The sequence below is a fragment of the Acomys russatus genome, chromosome 29, assembly GCF_903995435.1.
Source record: "Acomys russatus chromosome 29, mAcoRus1.1, whole genome shotgun sequence".
Classification (NCBI taxonomy): Eukaryota; Metazoa; Chordata; class Mammalia; order Rodentia; family Muridae; genus Acomys; species Acomys russatus.
The window spans coordinates 16,255,042-16,273,306 of NC_067165.1; the positions used below are offsets into that span (position 1 = coordinate 16,255,042).

The 18,265-nt window shown below is 45.8% G+C and overlaps 1 protein-coding gene across 2 annotated transcripts in view; it reads right to left on the reverse strand.

Moving 5' to 3' along the window:
• Nucleotides 1-13,055, reverse strand: part of Ctps1 (CTP synthase 1) — a 28,627-nt gene extending 15,572 nt beyond the window's left edge. Inside the window, exons 1-7 of one of the 2 annotated variants that reach the window (XM_051171845.1) lie at nucleotides 12,917-13,055; nucleotides 9,739-9,917; nucleotides 8,699-8,869; nucleotides 6,303-6,403; nucleotides 5,237-5,353; nucleotides 2,518-2,601; nucleotides 2,016-2,096 (exon numbers count right to left, since the gene is read on the reverse strand). In XM_051171845.1, the coding sequence (XP_051027802.1) occupies nucleotides 2,016-2,096; nucleotides 2,518-2,601; nucleotides 5,237-5,353; nucleotides 6,303-6,403; nucleotides 8,699-8,869; nucleotides 9,739-9,904 (720 nt within the window). In that variant the 5' untranslated portion in view covers nucleotides 9,905-9,917; nucleotides 12,917-13,055. Of the gene's footprint in view, nucleotides 1-2,015; nucleotides 2,097-2,517; nucleotides 2,602-5,236; nucleotides 5,354-6,302; nucleotides 6,404-8,698; nucleotides 8,870-9,738; nucleotides 9,918-12,822; nucleotides 12,846-12,916 lie in introns of those variants that run through there. The other variant, XM_051171847.1, reaches the window with a different exon arrangement.
• Nucleotides 13,056-18,265: the final 5,210 nt, after the last annotated feature.

Here is an 18,265-nt window from a genome sequence, read left to right on the forward strand (position 1 = left end):
AACTCCTTGCCTGAACCTTTCTTCTGATCTCCTTTAGGCAATTCCTAGTGCTGTAGTTTCTACATAGTCTGGAGCCCCTCAAGCACCCATGTGGCTGGAGGGTTGGGCCTAAGCTAGCATAATTGAAGGTTCTAGGGAACTCTTAAGATCAGGCCTAGAAGGTCCTTAAGACATTTCGAATGCTACCTGTGGAAGGAATTAAGGCACTCTTCCTATAACTCTTGAGTTCCCACAAGGAACCACATGGCTCCATCTCTCAGCAGCCAAGCTGGAAATTTTATCTTTCCAACCCCCACATGCTACCAGCTGCCACCATGGGACCTTCCCAGAATCTGTGCTATGCTACTTAGACTTTCAGTCTCCAAACCATAATAAACATTCTTTCTTTATTAAATTAGTTGCCTCAGGTATTTTGCTGTAAGATAAAAAGCTGGGGCTAAAGAGATGGTTGAGCTTTTAAGAATGCTGGCTGCTCTTCCAGAGGACCTAGTTCAAGTCCCAGCACCCACAAGGTAGTTAACAGCTGTCTGCAACTCTAGTTCCAGCTTCAAAGCCATCTGGTTTCTGCAGGTACCAGGCATGCACACTGTGTACAGACATGTGCACAGACATACATGCAAACCAAATACTCATACACATAAATGTTTAAAAAAGAAACTCTAATACACTGACCAATGCCATAAGCTCTATTTATGTCCACTAGTGTTTCCATAAATAAGCCCCATACTTAGATATCACAGGATCTATTAAGACAGTAACAGACTAAAATGCTTGCAGGAGCCACAGCATCCTGGACCCTAAGTTTCAGAAACATAAAATGGATTATACATGCATGTGTACAATCAAGGAGCACAAGAGAGGCTCACAACCAGCACATCTGAGACATACAAGCAACCTAGAGAGGGAAGTAATTGGCCCTGAGGGATTAGGAGGATGTGGTAAAAGCTTTGCATAAGTCCTGAGGTAGGCAAGCATTCTTGGGACCCACATTTGGTTTGGGTTTATTTACAATCCCCCACGCCCAGAGCATGCTCCTTTAATGATGTACTTAGCAACCTTGCTCCTTCATTTGCACATATACATCTTCAAACAATGCACCTAGCAACCTCAGATTTCCTCAACCTCCAACCTGCACCAAGTCACTGTACTACCGCCTGAGCAATAGTGTAAATTTCCCTGCCAATGAAGTGAAAGCAGTTTGGATTCAAGGAAACTCCTAACATATCTATATATGAAAAATAGAAGGGTTAACCTGTCCTGAACTGGTTTGGGATGTACATGTGTATGTAAGGTAAAACTGTATTCTCTAGCAATCTTTTGGGGGAGAATCTCCTAATTTACCATCTTATGACTGTGTAATTGGATTTGAGTATGATTAAAATCAGATGCCTTGTGGGTAGAGACATGCACACTAGGGGAAAAAATATGATCTAATCTATCAATCCTTTAGTATCTAACTCCTCATCTTGAACACTAACCAGCCCTTGAGTATTCTCACTCATGTGACTCACAGTCAATCTTTCACCACTTTGCTCTGACGTTTGCTTGGTTCATTTACAAATCTGTGTGAACCCTTATTTTTAACTCTGTGAATAAGAGGCCAGAAACCTGAAAACACCTAGCCCAGACCCTGACCACTGGTAGTAACCCTGTGTCCTAGATAAACCCTTAATAATAAAAAACAGAAGATTTTGGGACAACAGAAACAGGGCATTATGGCTCCTGAACAGGAAGTACCAAGCACAAAAGCAAAGGAATAGCTAGGCTGGGGGCACACACCTGCAAGCCCAGCACTTGAAAGACTGAAGCAAGACAAACATAAAGTCAAAGCCAGAATGAATTACAAAGTAAGATTTCGCTTCCAAAAACAAAGAACAAAACACAAACAACAACAACAACAAAAATGGTCTTCTGCCTCTTAACTATGACATAGCAAGACTTGAGAAGTAAGCTGCGGTCCAGGCTTCAGACAATTAGAAGTAAAAGGCCATTTCCAGAGCTGAAATTTTACTTACTTGTTCAGGTTCCACATGGCAGAACATTGATATTTTCTCTTTCACAGATGTGTCAAGGGGATGTGAACACCTGCACACCACCTAACAATTAAGAAAACAAGGGACTTTGAACAGAAGGAAGGGTCAAAGCAGGGCTTTTCCACAGCTGGAATTAAAATAGAGATGGAAACGTCAGTTCTAACACAGTGCACATGACCCACAAACACACCACTATCTGTTCTTTCACCAAGACTCCTACATCCCAAGGAGAGCATATGAGACTATAGGAGCTAGCTGGTTTTCCTCCTCCTTAATATTCTTGTAAGGAATTTAGGATTGCAAGCAAGACACACGAAGTACAAGGCTCCACATGTACCAGCAGGAAAACCACAGCCTCCAGCCCCACTCAGAGCACTGCTTGCTGCTCATCAAACACATGCTGACAAACGTCCATCCTGCCATAGAGGCCAGACTTTAATCAGAGGTGGAAGATAACACCAAAGCAGGTACTAGGAAATCTTACCAAGTCTGGAGAAAGCCCCAGTCCTCTAAGCTCCCGAACACTGTTCTGGGTGGGTTTTGTCTTCTGTTCCCCTGTCGCACTTGGCTATTTTACCAAAGGGAAAAAAGAAGTGATTCATTTCTCTGTGAAAAATTCCAAGCCTGACTTTTCTATAACTCTCTGAATGGAGAATCTGGTTGTGCCATTCCGCCTTGATTTTTACTCAAGTTACACATGCACATATTTAAGAGTCTACTGGTTCTACGGGGTTTGGCCTAACAGTGTTCCATAGCCCTGTCCTCCCATTCACCAAACCTTACAAACAATGGCTTTCGTTATAGCTGTATTTTGGGGCACAACAGAAGCAGGGCTCAGCCCACACTAAGGACAAGAGTTGCCACTGAGCTGAGCCCAGTCTATGTGAAAAGTCTGCTGCTTTTCTCACTGCCACTTCTCAGCACTCATCTAAGACAAGCTCTGTTGAGCTCTCTCTCCTATGCCATGACACCATCCTACTCAGCAGTGCACACTTTTGAGGATTTAAAGACTTGTTCAGGTAAGCCATGTGCCATACTTTTGTCTAAGTAGTGTTCATTATTCTCCTCCCAAACTTAAGACAGATCTGCTCAGTTTAGAGTTCTCAGTTAGAAAGAGCCTTCCTTTAGAGCAGCAGTTCTCAACCTATGGGTTGCAACTTATTCGTAAGGATCACCTAAGACCATCAGAAGGGCTGGAGAGATGGCTCAGTGGTTAAGAGCGCCACTTGCTCTTCCAGAGGTCCTGAGTTCAATTCCCAGCAACCACATGGTGGCTCACAACCACCTATACTGTAATCTGATGCCCTCTTCTGCAGATAAAGCACTCATATGCAATAAATAATAAATAAATCTTTTTTTAAAAGACCATCAGAAAACACAGATATTCACATTATGATTCATAACAGTAACAAAATTAGTTATGAAATGGCAGTGAAAATAATGTTATGGTTGAGGGTCACCACAACAGGAGGAACCATATTAAAGGGCACAGTGTTAGGAAGGTAGAGAGCCACTGTGTCAGAATGTTTAATGCCGTGGCTTCACTTTCCTCTGACTCCTAGTTTTGCCATACTGACTTGATTTTTTTCCTGAGGTCTTCTGCGCCATTATTCTGCACTATCATAGCTATGAGCCTTCGTACTGGCCACTTTACATCGAATACAGTAAGCACTAAATGGGTTCTTTAATCTAGAAACTGTGTCTTGAAGTTTCCTTGTTTAGATCAGAGGCCAGAAATCAGCCTGGCGTCATGTCTCATGCATATTATCTGAAGAACACTTAGGAGGCTGAGGCAGAAGACTGCCAGAAGTTCAAGGCCAACAGCCTAGACTATCCAGTGAATCCAGGTAACTCTGAGCTACATTATGACACATTTCCTATCTCAAAACCCATTGCTATCGTTACTTCTGTTCTTATTTTAAACTTTGTGGACCATATGGTTTGCCCACATTATCTACTCAACTTTGCTGTTTCGGTGTAAAAGCAGCCACAGATGACATATTAACCAAGGAGTATAGCTCTGTTTCCATAAGACAAGCCTATTTTTAAAAATAGTCAATCAGCAACCCTTGGTCCCAGCCACAACCTGACAATCTGTGCTTCAGGCTACATGTTCCTCTTCATTTCTCTGTTCTGATTTTCAGGATATTCTGCTATATATAATACATCTGGACCAATTCTCTAACTTTTTACCTCTTCTTTCCTATTTTCTGTCTCTGCCCTACTTCCTGAGTATTTCTTCAGCTTCTCTCCTTATTTTCAACTGTTCATCCAATTCTTAATTTCAATTCTTGCCTGTCTTACATTATCCAGTTCCTGCTGAGCACATGAAGTTACTAGCTGCTGACTCCTATCTAAAAGCAAACTACAAGTTCCCTATGAGGGACAGGACTGGGGAGCCTCAGGGGCGGAGTCTTTTCCTAGGCTAGTCACACATAACAGAAGCCTTGGACTTCCCATGTGGAGGGGCCAAGCCTGGCTCTGAAAACTCTGGGCACCAATAGGTAGAAAACAACAACGTATCCCACCAACACAGCGTGTTTATGGTCTCAGTTAGAAAGACTCCATAGTATCTGCTTATCAAGAAACCCTCCCCAGGGCTATCTTATAACAAGAAAGAGATACAAATGCCTGACTGGGCACATGAGAAAACAGGCAAAGACTTCACCTCTCCTAAAGCAGCAGTTACAGTGAGCAGAAAAGCCTGAGAGCCTCCCACTGCACCCCCTGGGGCTCTGGAGAGTCCACAGGACAGAAAGCATGGCCTCTCAGCTTCTCCTGCTGTGGGAGCCCAGAACACCCACAGCTGCTCCTTCAGCTTCTACATGTCAATGTGCTTTGTGAGTTTGTTTTTATTACTACCAACTCTTCTCCATGCTACTTATCTTTTTTTAATTTGTCTTAGAAAATTGTTTCACTCTGATTTTGACAAATAGCAAAGACACGCATACATGTTCAACCTACCAGCTTCAATTACAACTGTCCTGATTCCTCTTGTAACTGTTTCCCATCTAATCTTTCATATCATGGACTGGCAAGGAGGCTTAGCAGGTATGGATATGTATGCTCTTCACACCCCTGGCACACACACCAAATAAATAAGTGTAAAGCATGTGATTGTAATGAACTCAGAGAAGTTCTTTATTTCCTATTTCCTGCACCTCTAGTGATGAAAGCTATTAGAACCAAACTGCATGCCTTACCTGAGGAACCAGACTGACGTGGATATTACAAAAGTTCTCCCTCTTGACCTTGAACTGGAACTGGCGGAAGGCCTCAATGAAGGGCATGCTTTCAATGTCTCCCACTGTACCACCAAGCTGAAATGACACACCACCTCAGAGGTTAACACTCAATCTCTAACCATATGCTATCCCTCAATTCAGTGCCCAGTTGGTGTGACTGCAAATTCCTAGCACCATAGAAGGTCAGTCTTCGGACACTACTTTGTACTCGAAAGTTGATGCTGTTAATAGTCTCCTGATGGCCCCAGGAATATTGCAGATATTTCCACAGCATTTTAGAAAAATGTTTGGGTTTAAAAGGTACAGGAGCCGGGCATGGTGGCTCACACCCTTAATCCCAGCACTCAGGAGGCAGAGGCAGGCAGATCTCTGTGAGTTCAAGGCCAGCCTGGTCTACAGAGCTAGTTTTAGAGTAACCAAGGATACACACAGAAACACTGTCTCAAAAAAAACCCACAAAAGAAAGGTACCAGGAACTAGACTATAATTCTTAGGTATCTTTAATTCACTTTAGAGCCACGATGGATGGATGGATGGATGGATGGATGGATGGATGGATGAATAGATGGATGGATAGATAAGACAGAGAGTGAAGCCTAGATGTGTCTCCTTAGTTAAGTATAACTAACTTCGCCTGATGTGATAGCATACACCTTTAAACCAAAAATAAATTAAAACATGGATAACTAACTTTTCCAGTAAAAAACTTTCAGTCATAACAAAAACTGCTGGGGCTTCTGAGCTCCACCCCTGGAATGAACACACTGTAGAATAGAAACAAAGCAAAGGACACTCGCAGAGTGAACTCTGCCAGAGGTAAGCAAAGGGCTGTCAACATTGAGAGAGGGAGAGAAATGTGTCCTGCCACTCTGAGTCAGTGTTAGATGGTCCAGCACACACTGAAGAAAGCATAACTGGGGAAAGTATTGCTTCCCTTGACAGGAATGGAAGGTGGGCATGGTCCTATTGGTGGCTAAGGAAAGAAATGACTGAACTAGTTCACACAGGGAAGAATCATACAAACCTCAATAACACACACTTGGGGTTCTAAGCCATCTTCATCTACAGGTATTAACGCCTGTCTCATCACCCACTCCTGGATTGCATCTGTGATGTGAGGGACAACTGAGAAAGAGAAAAGAAACCTGTAACTTACACTTGTCATTCGACACTTATGAAATACTTTTTTGTCTAGATAAATATACAACAGGGTATCCTTTGCCTAAACAAGTAACAGTATCATAAAAATACTTTTGAAGGAAGTGCCTTTAAGTGACTCAATAAATCTTTGGGCTCACACTTCCCTAGGCCTCCTTTCCAGATTTCTAGGTTGTTGATGGAAGCCAGTGAAAAGAATGAAGCCAAGAGTGGCTCCCTACGCACCTCAGAACACCTCCCTGTACAGTCTACTCTTCTAGCCACACATGGGCACAAGGCCATGCGAACACCCTACTATTCCCAGCTGAGGCTGGAGTGGGCACATCACACCTGAGTGCTTTTCTAGGAGCAAACTGACGACCAGAATCCTGTGCCATTTGTTTCTACTTTACCAAAGTATAGACAATCCACCACAAGAAACACTAACAACACAGCAGAGTGGTGAAAGGCACAGCAGCATCTGGGATCAAGTCTCAGTTCACCACTCACTCACTAGCTATGGCTCACTGATTTAATATAAAATATAAAAATTAAAACTTACCTCCTTATTGTTAAGCTTGGTGTCTCCATCTATCAAGTAGAAGCTACTCTACTTGTAAGGGTGTCTTATAAAATAGCTGTGCAAAGCTTGGTGGTGGTGGTGCATGCCTATAATCCCAGCACTTGGGAGGCAGAGACAGGTGAGTTTGAGGCCAGCCTAGACTACAGAGGGAGTTCCAGGACAGCCAGAGCTGTCTCGAAAAACCAAAGTATATAAATAAATAAAAAATAAAAATAGCTGTGCACCCAGGACTCAGTAATAACCAGCTACTGTGGGACACTTTAGAATAGGAGTTGTTGGACTCAAGACTGCAAGTCCCTAAAGTGCAAAGGTGACTGTTTGAAATAATCTGGGATTAAACAGCAGTGCTCTTGCTCTGATATCCATCATCTATGCCACACGGAGCAGCCACGTGATCTTCAAACACTAATTAGAACTCACTACTCATGTTTAGACTATTTAGTGCTCAGTGAAAGCCTCACACAAGATCCACTGGGTGACCACTCAGCTGCCCAGACTGTAGTGTGTCAGCCACAGCAGCCAACCCTCTAGACCCTGCCCACAGATCCCTGTGGCCTGAGGCCTGAGTACCTGTGCCCCCTCCTTCCTTTTTCTTGACTGGCTCCTAAGCTCAAGCTGTCTCCTGGAGCCCCAGCCACCTGTCTGGAGTGGCTTTCCGAGTCATGCTTTCTGGCCTTGCTCTTTATTTACTATAAGACATCTCATTTAATTTGTTTTCTGTCTGTCTATCCCATAGCCAACTTATATGAGAGCAGTGACCTCAATGATCTCTTCATCGCATACGCTGCACACCAGTGAGGGTATGACCACAGTTCAATAAACATTTCATGATGATGAACAGAGGAACAAGTGCACCAGAACAAACTGCACAAGCAACAGAACCCTAACTCACAACAGACGCCTCTGGGTCAGAAAGGTGGAGAAGAACCATACTGATGCAGACCTTTAACTCCTAACAGCTCAAGAAGCAGAAGCCTTTACCACCTCCACTTTATAGAAAAAGTGCTCACAGGGCTAGTAAGTAACAGAGCTAAGCCCCAAATTATGAAATGAATTAAGCCAAAATCTGGCCAGGGGAGGCCCATGCCAGAGCCAGTATCAGGCTGAACCTTAGGTCTCAGTGCAGCAAACGCAAAGGCAAGTACAAATCTCCTCTTGTAACTAAGAGAAAAGCAATAGCCCAAACCGGCATACTGTCACTCCACTAGACCAATGGTATCCCAGTGCCACCTTTTCAAAGCAGAACACTTTTCCCAGATGACTACTTACAGAAAATACCAAACAGTCAACAGATGTCAGCTGAGCTGGTGAAAGCTCAAGAGGGCCCAGGAGCCCACTTCCCAGACTCCCCCAGGCCACGTGGCACAGGCTAAAGGCCTAAACACCAACACATGCGACGTACGCTCATTTCCCCATCACTTACACAGCACCTGGCATAGTGCCCCAACCAAGCTGCCTTCACTGCTCAGCACGTAAAAGCAACAGCTCACTGGCCTCCAACCATGTCGCCGTGCTAGACTGACAACCCCAATGCTGTTACTAGAGCAACAGTAGCTTTCCCAAATTATTTTTTGAGTGAACAACCATATAATTCTGAATATACAAATGAAAGGATATTTTGATATTAATACCATGGCAAAATACTGAAATCACATAAAAATAGTTTTATACTGAAAAGAAATTGGTAAAGCCAGTCTTACCCTGGACAGTTTTCCCCAAGTAATCTCCTTTGCGCTCCTTGGTAATGACATATTGGTATATCTTCCCCGTGGTCAGATTATTGTCCTTGGTGAGACGGATATCAAGGAACCGCTCATAATTTCCCAAATCAAGGTCAACCTCTCCACCATCATCCAGCACAAAGACTTCTCCTGCAATGAAAAGAGAACACAAGAATGTTGAAGGAAATGAAAACGCATTTGCCACAGTGCAGTTTCAACCTTGAAACATAAACGTGCAGATGGAATGAAGTCTGCATTGCCTGATTATAAAACAAGAACATCATTTCTAGAAAATTAAATGTCACAAAAAGAAAAATTGCCTGAGTCCAGCCTGAACTCACTCTTTATCGGGAACAGTTAAATAGCATGGGATGGAGGGAAAGGCCAGCCATGAAGGCTGCGGGTGAAGAGACTTTAGAGTATCAGCATCTTGAGCAAAAGCAGAAAATTTTTTCAACCACAGAAGCAGGGTGTTTGGAAATCCCTATGACATACACGTAGCAAGGTGGAACTGAGTTTAAAAGGCAGCCTCTGAGCTACACTTTAATTCTGAGTAGTCATTCAACAGCCCAGGTTGCTCCATTCCTTTGTTTCACACTTACTCTTTGCAAAACACTTGTCATGACAGGACCAAAAGCTGCTCCCTTACAGCTTCAACTTACCCAGGCAACTCCTAAAAACTGGAGCCACAAAAGAGCATATTCCATCTTCTCAAGTAGTTTCCATTTTTCAAATGAAATAAATTTTCATTCAGCTGCCATCACCCTTACCTTACCCCCATTATTTCACATCTATTATAGAAACTCTTGGATTCTAAACAATAAGCTACTTATTAAGATAAGATAGCTGCCGCCTCTTAATCCAAGAGAAAAAGCATCATTCTGTTGCATTATGGATCATTCTAGAAGGCAGGAAATGGAAGTTATGTTAAGATGTATACCTAATCCCCAAAAGCTAACAAGTTCTCCCAGTTATAATTCCTTTTTAAACGAGAGAGGAAAAAAATGTAGTTTTCTTACCATGTTCATAAGGAGAGAATGTTCCTGCATCAATGTTAATATAGGGGTCAATTTTAATTGATGTCACATGTAAGCCACATGACTTGAGTATTGTGCCTACACTGCTGGCAATGACGCCTTTTCCGATTCCTGATATAACACCACCAGTAACTAGAATGTACTTCATTTTCCTTTTTAACCTAAAAGGGAAATTTACATATAAGTACACACACTTATATACATATATCTTACAAATAAAGCTCATTCATAGCTCATTCAAGACTGTGATTTTTTTTTCTCCCACATAGGGGAAATACTGAGATACCTGCCTGGTATCTGGGGGGGGAATCACAACCTTAAATGAGCAATCATTCCAAATTCCCTTGAGAGGAAGAATGGTTTGGGCTGAACTAAAGGGTACACTCAGAGAGAACAGGAAGGAACTGTTAAGCATTTTTAAAGTCATACAAAACCTCCAGTTCCTTCAATTACACGTAGTTCTCATCTGCACTTTAATAAGATGCGTCTTGGCAGCAGTCTCTTCCCAGGTATGCTCTAAAGAGATGACACAGACTGAAGAAAACAGGACTTGTGAAAATAACCCAGTCTGAAGCACACACTGAACAGGAGTCTCACAGAGATCACATTAAACCCACAGAGCACTAACTCTAGTGGAAAGGAATAAAAGAAACACTTGAAACAAGTAGGGTGGATTTGGACCAGCAGAGTCAAGAAAACAGCATCAGTAAGCAATGAGATAGTGACACAAAGAATGTCACCAGTCCTTGCCAAGTTTGACCAAAAAGAGAAAATGGAGTCACCAAGCAGCAGGAAATGCTTGCTTTAGTATAAAGAAAACACACTCCTCCTCTGTGTGAAACCAAATTAAAACAAAATAAGCTATGGAACAAGGAAAGAGTCCTGCTGGAAGCATTTCCCAGCCCCTCTCCTCCCAGGAACAAGAATGAACACACTTGGCAAGGAAATCATAATGCTTGAAATACCTTTCCCCTTAAACAGCAAGGAATGCTATCCTGCTTTTTCTACCCTCTGCTGCAGTTGTTTCAAAACTATTTCTCCAAAATGCAACTGAGTTTTTCAGAATGGGTTTGACTGGGTGTGGTGCCCCATGCCTGTAAAGGGGCACTTGGAATGAGGGAGGAGGGCTGGCCCATGTCCAAAGACAGACCTCCAGGAGTGTTCAGTATATTAATGCAGATTGTGAAACCCAAAAGGGTAGACAGTATGCAATGTCTTCACTCACACTAAGTGCCTATTACTTGGGAGAAATATTCCTCACCTCATAACTGAATTATTAACCCATGTATATCAAACTTGGCTGTATCTTAGGTATGTCCTAACCTGGCACACCTAATTAAGACTACAGCCTAGTCTGAGTCAATTTCTGATGTTCCTACAGATTCCTCAGCCACTCTGAATGAGTTCATAACGGGCTGTTACTGCAAGAATCACCTCATCTTGCCCCAGCTTTACTCAAAGGAGGAGGATCTCTCCCCCTCTCTCTAAAAAAGAGCCTGGCAGTCTCCCAGTGACTGGCAAAAAATATTCCAACAGCCACAAAGACCCAGTTGGAGAGGACCCACTCCCTAAAACATTTACAGACTACCTACCACGAGAGAGCTACTCATGTGCTGGGGGCACCACAAAAATAAGGCAGATTTGGGCCCATACTAGCAATCCAGTTAGAACATTTAAAAATCAACTGAGTAGCAGGGTTTGATGGAAGTAGAGAAAACATACCAAAGCTGTAATAGGGAAATAAGAAAGCCTACCTTTCAGTGCCAAGGTGGGCTCAGAGGACAGAGAGGGATGACCTAGAGTAAGGGAGGATCCAGGCCCTCTTGTTTTTCTTTTTTTTTGGGGGGGGGGTGTTTTGTTTTGTTTTTCTCTCTGTGTAGCCTTGGCTGTCCTGGCCTCACTTTGTAGACCAGGCTGGCCTCGAACTCACCAAGATCCGCCTGCCTCTGCCTCCCAAGTGCTGGGCTTAAAGGCGTGCGCCACCACGCTCTTTCTTGTTTTGAACACCTGTCTTGCAATGGGCCTGACTGACTGACTAAAATGATCTAAAGAAGCCAGGCGTGCTGGCGCACACCTTTAGTCCCAGCACTCGGGCTGTGAGTTCGAGGCCAGCCTGATCTACAAAGCGAGTCCAGGACAGCCAAGCCTAACATAGAGAGACCCTGTCTCGGTTTAAAAAAAAAAAAAAAAAAAGTAACAAAAAGGAAAAGAAAAGAAATGAGCTAAAGAACGACAAAGCATGAGCAAGCAGGTAAGCCCAGAGGATGCACCCAGAAAAGAGGATGGGGGCAGAGATGGCAAAGGAGCTAATTCATGGGCAAGGGTGGATGTCCACGGAGAACATTTTCCTGAAGACAAGATACAGGAGCAATATAGACCAAGACGCACCAGAGGAATCCAGGGATGAAAAACTTGAAAGCTTTGGGGGAAAAAAAAAATCGAAGTTGTGAAACCAAGCTGAAGAACCCACAGCCGATGCAACCCCACAGCAGATACGGCTGAGACCGAAATCCAGCCCCCGAGGCGGCTGACGCCCAGGTTCGCACTGTCGTTTAAAAAAAAAAAGAAAAAAGAAAAAAGAAAAAAAAGTGGGCCGAGAACCAAGCAGCCCCCGCGTCACCGGGCCGCTGAGGATTTAAATAATGAGTGCGGACGTAAGGGAGCCACGCTGACGTAGCCAACTCAACAACGCCAGCATCTTCCACCCCAGGGCTGGAGAAAGCTACAGCGGCTAGGGGCAGCCGTGAGGCCCAGCGAACCTCCAAGCCCCTTCCTCCCGCGGGGAAGGGCCCGGAGGATGCCTAGGCCGCCGGCCCGACCCCACCGCGGGCCGGGGCTCAGGAGGTCCCCTCCACGGCGGCCCTCGGCGCTCTCCCCCACACCGAGCCCGGCTGCCCGCGCCGCCCGCGTCGGCCCCTTCTCCTCAGCCCGGCCACGCGGCCCGAGCGCGGGAGCCGGCGTCTCGCGTTCCGGGGCTGCCCGCCCCCGCTCCCGTTAGAGATACAGCCCATTGGGCAGGACGCGAGGCCAACTCTGCCCTGATTGGTGAGAAGAGGCGCTTCTCACCCCGGCGGCGTGGCCCGTCCGCGCCGGGCTCTGTCGGAGCCACAGGCTCCTGCACCTGGGAGCCGTTCCTCCGGGATCCCCGAAGTCAGCCTACCTGAGGCCGGCTTCAGAGTCTCGCGTTCAGGCACGACAGGGCCGCCGCGCGCGCTGGGTGAGCCCCGGGCAAGCCAGTGCTCGGGCGGGCCGCACGCGCCTGCCGTCTTTCTGAGAGGCGGGCTCTTAGGCGGTGCGCACGCAGAGGGCGGGGAGGGGCGGGCCCGAGGGGGCGGGGATAGGGCGCGCGTGCGCGGGACGCTCCTCTCCTCTCCCACGCCCCGCCCACCCTACTCCCTCCCTTCCCCGACCCACCCCCACTCCTCCCCCGCAACTCGGCTATCTTTGTGGCCGCCGCGGATGGGACCCTGGGAGCGGTAGGTTCTACGGGACTTCTCGCCCGAGGTGTGGAGGGCGCTGCGTAACTCGCGTCTACCCGGAACACTGTAGGGCCTTCGCTTTCTCCCGCAATAGCCGGTGGGCGCTCTCGCCGCCCGCCTTCCCTCTGGCTACGGGCCAAACCGCCCCGAGCGCCCTCCCCTCCCCCCACCCCCCTGGCTTCCTCGTCTCCCATCTCAGGCGGAGCTGTTGGGCTTTTCAGCTCCTAGCCAGCCTGCTTTTCTTCACAGCGTACCCTGAAGGTGGCTGCTTTAGAACAGAGACCAGTTCCACCTGGCGCTAAGTGTAGAGAGACAACTTGGCCGGCTCATGACAATCGGAGTTTTCACCTATCTTGGGACTGGGATTGGGGCAGAAAGAGGGCTGAAGCAGAGAAGGACCGAGAAGGGAGGTGGGAATAGAAAATGAGGCCTGTGCCTGGCATAGTGGCGCACGCCTTTTATCCCAGCAGAGGCAAGAGGATCTCTGTGAGTTCGAGGCCAGCATGGTCTACAAAGTGAGTCCAGGACAGCCAAGAATACACAGAGAAACGCTGTCTAAAAAAATAGAAAGGAAAATGAGGCCTGGGTGCACACCCCGGGTGAGGCTCGGAAGAGCCTAACAGAGTGGACAGGGCAGGTGTTGGAGAGCTTGGAAGGACAGCCCCATGCAGAGCATTGTAGGCTAAAGGTTTTCCTTCCCCTGAGGCAAGTGGAAAGCCCTAGAAGCTTCTAAGGTGAGGGCTTTGTCTTTTGAATAGTGCATGAATCCATGTGAGTGACTTTTTTTGGGTTTTGGTTTTTTTGTGTGTTTGGTTTGGTTTTGGTTTTTTGAGACAGGGTCTCTCTGTGTAGCCTTGCCTGTCTTAGACTCACTTTGTAGACCAGGCTGGCCTGGAACTCACAGCGATCCACCTGCCTCTGCCTCCCAAGTGCTGGGATTAAAGGCGTGTGCTACCACGCCCGGTGTGAGTGAGTTTTTAATACCCTCCACCTACATGGGTTTCCATGAAAAGTCAGCCTTGTAGCCTGAACTCCACTAGGTCTGTTTTCCTCCTTAAAAGCAATTGCCCCCCCCCTTTTTTTCTGTCTTCCTTCAAAGAGTTAAAGAAAAGGTATTACCTCTCCCCCCCCCCCCCCCATGACCATACTGGTTTTTCAGGAAAATGACTCAAACAGATGAAATTCCAAGAAACCAGTTAGAGGACTTCTACAGGGGCTGGTCTCGGGATGTTTCTGGATTCTTCCAAATCTGAACCAACACTCTGCTCTGAATCTGCCAGCATACCCAAATTGCTCGGCTCCAAGAAACCTCTACAAGAGATATAAAAAGTGAACCCCTCACCCAGGCACTCTTCTGGGGGACCTCTCCCCGCCCCTCAAGTCTCTTTCCCATATGCTGCCCATTGAGGGTCTTGCTTCCCATCTCACCGAGAAAATGCAAGCCAACAAAAGAATGTCTAAACCTGCTTTCATGTGTGCAGCACTGTCTTTCCTCCTGGTATTTAGGACAAGAGGCTGCAATGGAGAGACCGGCCTGCCCCACTGCCTCAGGTGCCATATAAGCTTGTGAACTCACCAGTGTTTGCAATGTCTCCCCTCCCCCATCACCAGTTTTCTCTTTCCACTACCCCAGTGCAGAAATGTTAACCCAGGGGCCCTATTTGGGGGGGTCTGCATCCTTCTCTGGTTCACCTCCCATTTCTGTCACCTTTCAGGGAAACTCAGGGAAAAAATGTTAGCACTGGCTATCTCTGGGTTTTGTTTTTTTTCTTTGTAGGAGTTCTTGTCATCCACTGTTCGTGTTCTGTGGTTGTGAGCCATAGCCGTTAAAGCCAGAACTATCTCCAGCCCAGGTCCTGTTCTGAAATTACACCAAAAATGTTTTGGTCAAAAATCCAAGTTTATGAGCCGGATGTGGTGGTGCACACCTTTAATCTCAGCATTCAGGAGGCAGAGGCAGGCAGATAGCTGTGAGTTCGAGGCCAGCCTGGTCTACAAAACGAGTCCAGGACAGCCAAAACTAACACAGAGAGAGACCCTGTCTTGAAAAAAAAAAAATCAAGTTCATGTGCCAGGCCACGTGGTGGTGCACACCTTTAATCCCAGCACTCGGGAGGATCTGAGGATCTCTGAGTTCGAGGCCAGCCTGGTCTACAAAGTGAGTCCAGAACAGAGAGGGCTACACAGAGAGACCTTGTCAATCAGTCAAATCCCAAATCCTTTCTCTGAACATGAATGCAGATTCTAATCTCATATCTTCTTAGGCCCCAAAGGAAGACTGTGTACACAGTGTGTATGCACGCATGTGTGCATACATGCTGGAACTGCCTGTCTTCATAACCTTAGAGTTGGTCTTCCTGCAAGCTTCTGTGTGCAGCCATAGTGTGTCCCCAAACCCAGTCCCCTAAAGTCATATCTGTAGCATCTTATGCCTAGCTATTCATCCCCTGTCTGGTTTCCAGGACACAACATTGGTCATTTTTTTCTAATTGTGTAGGCCTCCCTTCAGGAGCTCTCTAGATTGTCTTCCTGCCCTGTAAATACTGTTCTGCCACAGCGCTCATTCTAGGAGTCTCCAGCTAAAATCATCTTCTAAATAATCATGTTCAAAATGACAATACTGGGGTTTATATTCCCAGCCTGGATTTGTTCCAAACTTTGTGAGTCATTCCCCTCCCAGTACAGTTTTGAGTCAGCTAGGTATCTTGCGCTCCGACTACACCTATCTCTCTGTGGTGCCTTTTGTGATTGGCAGCTCCTCAGAGAATGAGGTCAGCCGGGTGGCGGTGGTGCACGCCTTTAATCCCAGCACTCGGGAGGCAGAGGCAGGTGGATCGCTATGAGTTCAAGGCCAGCCTGGTCTACAAAGTGAGTCCAGGACAGCCAAGGCTAAACAGAAAAACCCTGGGGGTGGGGGGTGGGGCGGGGTAGGAGACAAAAACCAAACAAACGAAAAACTTTCCTTTACAGAAGTACAGAATTGGCATGAAGGCCAAAGTGTGCCAGTCCCTAAATGAAACATGCATATATCCTAGCTTCTTCCTTGCCCGGTGTTGGTCCCCTCACTCCTTCATGTGCTTTAGCCTAGAGCAGGAAGCATTTTCCACATATAACCCCCTTTTCACCCAAGAAGTAACCCTGGATATATAGGTATATGAATCAAATATTTGCTGATAATAAATCATAAATTTAAGATAATTCTTTGTTTTATATATATGTGTGTCTATATATGCACATATAACATTAAGGATGAAATTAATTTGCATACCGCTGAAATAGATGAACTTGTTTATTTTTACATAAAGAGTTAAGTCTCTGGGAGGATGGTTCAGTGAGCAGAGCACTACAAGCGTGCAGACCAACCTGAGTTTGAATCCCCAGCACTCACATGAAAAGATGGGCAAGGCAGCACACACCAGTAACCTCAGCACTGGGGCGCAGAATCAGGCAGCTCTCAAGGGCTTATTGGCCAAGCCAGCAAGTCTAACCAAAAACTCCAGACTCACTGAGAGACGCTGTCTCAAAAACTAAGCTGGAGAAACATTTGAGGAAGACATTCTAACATCAACCTCTGACCTCTTAGCCTCCACATGTGCCCAACAATACACGCATACGCGCGCGCGCGCGCGCGCGCACACACACACACACACACACACACACACACACACACACACACACTGCCCTGAATCTTGGATGAATACATAATACCACAGGACATAGGGTACCTTCAGGGTTTTCTAGAGTTGATGGATTTTATTCTATAATCATCAGTGATGAGAATTCCAAATGCATGTGTACTGCAAAATATCAGAACTATGCTTATAACTACTTCAAAAGTTGCTGGAAATTCTGTCCTAAACCCAAACCAAAATTCATCTAATGATTCTTTAAAAATTAAAATCAAGTCAAACGGCAATTCTTTTTTTTTTTTTTTAAGTATTTTTATTTAATTTTTAAATTTATGCGCATTGGTGTGAGGGTGTCAGATCTTGGAGTTACAGACAGTTGTGAGCTGCCATGTGGGTGCTAGGAATTGAACCCGGGACCTTTGGAAGAGCAGACGTTGCTCTTAACCACCGAGCCAACTCGCTCAAACGGCAATTCTTTAATCAAACATTATTCTCCTTTTTTTTTTAATACAAGGACATCCTTGAATTTCTGATCCTTCTACCTCCACTTCCAAAGTGTAAGAATTACACACCTGGACCACTAAGCTATTGGGGGGGGCTGGGGGGCTGGTATTGTGCACTGAACCCAGGGCTTCCACTATAACAGACAGGTACTATAACTCAGATGGGCTCTAACACAGTACAATCCAAACATACACAACTGTGACACTTACATGATATGGAATGATGGCAGGAAAATATTAAAAGTCTTTGTTCCCTGTCACTCAGCTACTACGCTTCTATAAGCACAGAAAACTCAAATGTATTTTCTGCATGAAGCAGCTTTAGAAGTCTCTCTTTTTAAGATTTATTTATTATTTGTACAGTGTTCTGCTCATATGTGTGCCTGCATGCCATAAGAGGGCACCAGATCTCATTGTAGATGGTTGTGGGTCACCATGTAGTTGCTAGGAATTGAACTCAGGACCTTTGGAAGAACAGACAGTACTTAAACTCTGAGCCATCTCTCCAGTCCCCTAACAGCAACAGCTTTAAATCTGAACAGATAGCCTGGAGCACTGGTGCATGCCTTCAATCCCAGCATTCTGGAGGGCAGAGGCAGACAGGTGTCTGTGAGTTTGAGGCCAACCTGGTCTACAAACTGAGTCCAGGACAGCCAAGGCTACCCAGAGAAACTCTGTCTCAAAAAAACAAACAAAAACCAAAACAAGGCCAAGCGTGGTGGCACACACCTTTAATCCCAGCACTTGGGAGGCAGAAGCAGGTGGATCACTGTGAGTTCGAGGCCAACCTGGTCTACAAAGCAAGTACAGGACAGCCAAGGCTAACACAGACGTTGTTTCGAAAAACCAAACCAAACCAAAGAAAACAGCCTGAACAGTGGTGTTTCAGGCAACAGGC